Consider the following 5,986-nt stretch of genomic DNA (forward strand, 5'->3'; position numbering starts at 1 on the left):
ATGTATTTGAGCTTCTTGTCTTGTATCTAAAAAGTAATACGGTTAGCTGGGTTCGAACCTGGGCGGGCAGAAGTAGAGTCACACTCAATAACCACTCCAACCACAGAAGCTTGATGTATTTTGGTATAGCTAAGAATTGTAATTTACATACTAAATATAAATAAATTAAAAAATAATTATTATTAATAATTACCTCTTAGAAATAGTTATGTCATTCCTAATATAAAACTAAATCACCCGTACTAAGTTCACTTCAAGTCTAACCCTTCTTACCTTGTCATTTCCAAAAATGTCAGAGACGTGACTGTCTATCTTCTTGTTTGGTATATCATCTGGAGTAATATTTTATAGCAATAGCACGACCTTATGGTCGACAAATAACGAGTAGAAGAAAACACATGAACATGATACAGAACACCGCTTTCAATAGAAATTGCAAAATAATACATTATTGTCATGAAACCATCTCCTCAACCAATTACTAAACATAGAGCAACTGCATTCGCTACGGTCCCAACCGAAAATATATATATATACAACAAACAACAGGATACCCAGTATATTCTCACAAAATAGGGTCTGGAGAGGGTGAAATGTACGCAGACCTTACATCTACCTTGAGAGATAGATGGACTGTTTCCGATAAACCCTCGACTTATATACTACAACAATAAAGCCAAAGATAATACTGCATGATATGCAATAGAAATTTGATGCATACCGCCTTGGTTACTTAGCATACATTATCAATAACAAGGCTTAATAATAATCGAAAACCCCTTAAAATGTTCAGCAAATTTCATTTAGACACTCGAATTATGACCTGTTTCAATTGAGCATTTGAACACATGATAAAGTGTTACACTTTCAGTTCAAATTTTGAAAAAGCAAAATTGCGTCTGATCTCAAGTGTCAATTTCGTATATAAGTTAACCACTTAAAATATATCACCTCCTTTAATTATACGCATTAGCCTCAATAACCGTAAAATCTCATGTCTGCTCTAGTTGAGGTTGATGTGTATAATTAATGGAGATGTCTTACCTAAAAGACGCCGGAGAACACGAGCAAAAGTTTCCAAAATTTGAACAGGAAGTTTTTAATAGGAACACTTTATCATGTGTCAATTGGTACAAGTTGTAGTTCGAGTGTCTAAGTGAAATTTTGTTGCAAGTTTAAGAAGTTATCGATGTATTAAGCCTAATAACAATGAGATGGAAATGTTGCCATGGATGTGAAATTCAACAATTTGCGATCACACAGGTTTTCCAAGCCTTTCTCGATCTACGAAAACTTAAGTATGTTGCTCATCTCCTCTTCTCTACTCCTATAATATGATCACATTTAGCAAAATCAACATTTAGACCAAAGAATTGTTTCTAGCATGAGATTCTATTAACTAAAATAGTTTCAATACTTCATTTAAACGCACAACAATTGTTGAATGTCGTAAGATGAGATCTCCAACGAGCATGACGGATTGTTAAAGCTCATATTCTTGATTTAATCTTTGTACAGCATGAACTACTCTAGTTTTAAGCAATTCTTCCAACTTTTCTACTTGATGTTGTCAAAGTAAGTACTTGCGCTTAAAAGAGATTCCACAATATTCAACACATTAGTGACAACACAAGATAAATTATCCACATCCAGATACTTTTTAGAAAGAGATACAAGTTTCAATTGCAACTGATGAGCAAAACAATGAATACAATATACAGATGGAGTATCTAATGATGTTTGGTTAAAAAATAGTCTTTAATTTATTTTCAGCAAAAAAGAAAAAAATCAGACTCTTTTGAAAGCAAATGCAATTCTACTCACAAATAGTAAAAGAAAACGAACATCACATGTAGCAAATCTTCATAGCAGTGATTAAGCACTCAAGATGATTAATTCCGGTAATATTATAACAAAGTACATATCAGATAATTTCTATTCCGTCCTTTTATTTGATACATTGGAAAAGACTACATAAACATCTTAATATCTTTCATAAGCTGGCCGACGTAAATATGTTAGGAGAAGAAACTTCATTTCCTTGAATCATCTTTCCAAATTAGCAAATCTTTTTCATGGTTGTGTCCTTCGTTCTCCAAAAAGTCGGCACATTTGATTCCTATTCCATCCTTCTCCTCGGACGAGCCATATGCACAAAGTAAATGACAAACAATTTGCTGCCTATATCATCAACAAACTGAAAATAAGCATACCTCCATGATTTCTTGATTATTAAAGTTGCACAGACTCCCCAGAATCCCACAACAAATCCTATTCCTATGCTGATGAAGAACCCCATTTCTCCAAAATCACGGCCATGGACTTGCTTATTATTATTATTATTATTATTATCTCCTGGATAAAAATGTCCTGCAGGTTCTTCATCCTTGCACTTGTTTGGCAGTGGAACTCCACAGAGATCAGGATTTCCAATGTAAACCGAAGGATCATTAAATGTCTGGAACTGGTTGCCTGTCGGGATTCTACCTGACAAGTTATTGTGTGAGAGGTTCAAGTGAGAGAGTGAAGTTAAGCTTATCATGCTTGCAGGGATGGTCCCTTGCAACTCATTTCTAGAGAGGTCAAGAGTTTCCAATTCTCTCAACTTGTCAATTGCTTTTGGCATGTTTCCGTGCAAGTAATTCATAGATAAATTCAAAGTGATCATCTGGATAAGCTTTGTTAACTCTTCTGGTATCTTGCCGGTCAGTTGATTGCAAGAAAGGTCTATTCCAACCATAAGATAGAGATTATCCTTGTATAAGCGCTCTTCCCCCTTAGCAGACACACTTAATTCCCCTTCACCGTTATCCCATGAATGTTTTGGAGGCAAAATCATGCGAGACAGATTCCCAAGACAAGAGGGAATATTTCCTGAGAGATTGTTCGATCCAACATCTAGAAAATGAAGAGCTGTCAGGTTGCAAAGCGACTTTGGAATCTCTCCTTGTAGCAGATTTGACCGAAGGCTCAAGACGTGCAACCATTGCATCTTTTCTCCTATCCAAGATGGAAGTTCCCCTGAAAATTGGTTGTACTCAAGAGCAAGAGTGATCAACATGGTGAAATTCCGAAAGCCAAGTGGTATATCTCCTAAAAGACGATTGTTGCTTAGCATTAAGATGCCAAGCGAACTAAGGCTACACATGGAGCTCGGGATATGGCCACTAAAACTATTGTTTGAAAGGTCTATGGTACTCAACTGTGTAAAGTTGTACCAAAAATCAGGAATTTCACCGCTCAAATTATTGTTGGAGACAGTGAAATGAACCAAACTATTGATTTTGCCGATAGAAAGGGGAAGGGTGCCATTGAAAGAGTTGTAAGAGAGATCAAACTCAGTCAAATGTGGATGCTTTTCACCAATATCAAAAGGAATTGGTCCTGAAAAAGAATTTGTCAATAGTTAGGATACACACTGAATATGAAGAATGAGAAAGATAAATGCAGTACTCCATAAAAAGATCACAATGGCTTCATAGTTGAGTCAGGGTGTGTTCGGTATAAAGGAAAAGGTTTCCATGAAAAATGTTTTCTTGAAAAATACGTTTTCCAAGAAAATAAGTGGGTTTTCTACTTATTTTCTTGTGTTTGGTATGTAAATAAAAAATATTACACTAAAAGCATTTTTATATAATCTAGACAAATACTATGGGAGGTGGAGGTGGAGGTGGAGGGTAGGGGTGTGGGGTGGTGGGGATAGGGGCTATAGGGTGGGGGTGAAGATGAGTTGTCTTGGGGGTGCGGAGGACACAATCCATCTGGGACTTGTTTTCCTTACTTCCACTAGAAACATTATCCTCATTTTTAAGAAACTGATTTTCCTACAGAAAATGTTCTCCAAAAAAATTTGACCAACAGAACATGAAAGATTAGAGAAAATATTTTCATCCATACCGAACACACCCTTAAAGAAGTTGGGACTCTACCTTTCATTTTATTATTTCTGAAATACAGACGTCGGAGTTGTGTGGCCATGACCGAGAACCAATCAGGGACAGTGTCAGAGATTTCGGTAAGTACAAATGCTAGCAATTCTAGTTCATTCTGGTTTCTGATCCAAGTAGGAAATTTAGGTCCGACCTTGCATTGTACCAACAAAAGTTGCGTGAGACTAAAAGGAGGTACCCAACCAGCACTAATGTTTACAACCAAAGAAGGGCTAGATAAGATGGTGTATATTGATAGCACCTTTAAATGGGTTAGGTTTGTGAAGTGAGCTTCTGTAATGACACCCGACAATGAGCTTGAACCAAGGTCTATGATGACCAATTTTGACAGTTTCCCTAGAGTAGCAGGAATATGTCCACTCATGTAGTTATCTGAAAGGGACAATTCCTCTAATAATGACAGGTTCCCAATAGAATCTGGAATTGTACCAACCAATGAGATCCCCGTCAGCTTAATACGCTTGAGGTGTTTCAAGGACCCAATAGAACTGGGAAGCGATCCACGTATTTCATTATATGCCAAGTTCAGCTTCCCTAACTTGCTCGTGTTGCATCTTAAAAACCCATCTACGAGTTGGGATATTTCCCCTGAAAATTGGTTATTAGAAATATCCAACTCTTGCAAATTGCACAGGTTTCCAAATATATTAATTTGGCCCCGGAGAAAATCATTCGCAGACAATGCAATCGTTTGGAGCGAAGTCATGTTCCCTAGTTCTATGGGAATAGTATCTGAAATATTGTTGAAGCTTAGATCAAGATACTCAAGTTTGCGCAGGTTAAGTAACCCACGAAAGCTTATTGAGCTGAACGGATTGAAGGAGAGATCAAGGACTAAGAGCGAAGTGAGATTATTATACTGGGGTTCAAGAAACGAGCTGGAAAGATTGCACCTGGACAAATGCAACTCCAACAGGTAAGGAATTGCGTCAAGAGACTGAAGCCAAGAATTCGCGGTCTTAGACAGATCAACAAGGGCTAAATTTAAGTAGTTCAAAGAGTGGAGGCCAGAGAGCCATTGGAGGTTGTTAGCATATAACTGGAAATTACTATTAAAATCGAGATAAACCAAGCTTGATAAATTCCCAAGATGCGGAGGAATAGAACCCGTGAAACCAGTATTGCTGAGGTTAAGGTATCTCAATTTTACAAAAGATCCAAAAAACTCTGGAATGTTCATCCCAACAAAGTTGTTTGAGCTTAAATCAAGATGATATAAGTATTTCAATTCAAGCAATGAAGGGTTGATCTCCCCAGCAAGATCATAGTGGTGTAGATATACGCTACTCTCGTAGTCAAAGCTATTGCTAGAAGGGCTTCGCAGTTTGAGCTTGACTACGCGATCGGTCTTGTTGTTGCACACAACTCCCCGCCATTCGCAACATTCTTCCCCAACCCAAGAAGACAATCTACCCGATGTGTCGATAAGACCCTCCTTGAATTGGAGCAATGCATCCTTCTCTGCTTTTGTACACCTCTCCTTCAGATTATCAAGACAAGAAGTAAGCTTCATATTTCCAGAATTGATGAACAACAGAATAAGAATAATGAGAGCTTGAGTATGAGGTAGTCGAATATTGATATTAATTGCCATCATTCTAGTTACTCTTATCTTTTTTCTACTTTGCAGCAAGGACATTAAATATATAGATAGAAAAGGGTCATCAGGTGAGCCATCCATGATCAACAAACTTACCAAACTAGAACCGTTAAGGTCACATTTTCACACTATATAGTATTGTAACTACTTATAAAATATACTCAAAAGCTTCTTTTCGTGTGGAATATTGATACTAATTGCCATCCTTTTAATTATTCTAGACCGTTTGAGGTCACATTTTCATACTATATAGTACTGTAACTACTTACAAAATATACTCAAAAGCTTCTTTACGCGTGGAATATTGATACTAATTGCCATCATTTTAATTATTCTAGACCGTTAAAATCACATTTTCATACTATATAGTACTGTAACTACTTACAAAATATACTCAAAAGCTTCTTTTCGTGTGGAATATTGATACTAATTGCCA

General features: G+C 36.8%; 1 protein-coding gene across 1 annotated transcript; it reads right to left on the reverse strand.

Annotated features, from left to right (window-relative positions):
- Positions 1 to 1,888: 1,888 nt before the first annotated feature.
- LOC132628347 (receptor-like protein EIX1) lies at positions 1,889 to 5,546 on the reverse strand. Its single transcript, XM_060344154.1, has 2 exons — positions 3,930 to 5,546; positions 1,889 to 3,384 (listed from the first exon to the last, which is right to left on the reverse strand). The coding sequence occupies exons 1-2, from the start codon at positions 5,542 to 5,544 to the stop codon at positions 2,120 to 2,122; spliced, it is 2,880 nt and encodes a 959-aa protein (XP_060200137.1). The 5' UTR covers positions 5,545 to 5,546; the 3' UTR covers positions 1,889 to 2,119.
- Positions 5,547 to 5,986: the final 440 nt, after the last annotated feature.

Source organism: Lycium barbarum, chromosome 1 (assembly GCF_019175385.1).
Source record: "Lycium barbarum isolate Lr01 chromosome 1, ASM1917538v2, whole genome shotgun sequence".
NCBI classification, from domain to species: domain Eukaryota; kingdom Viridiplantae; phylum Streptophyta; class Magnoliopsida; order Solanales; family Solanaceae; genus Lycium; species Lycium barbarum.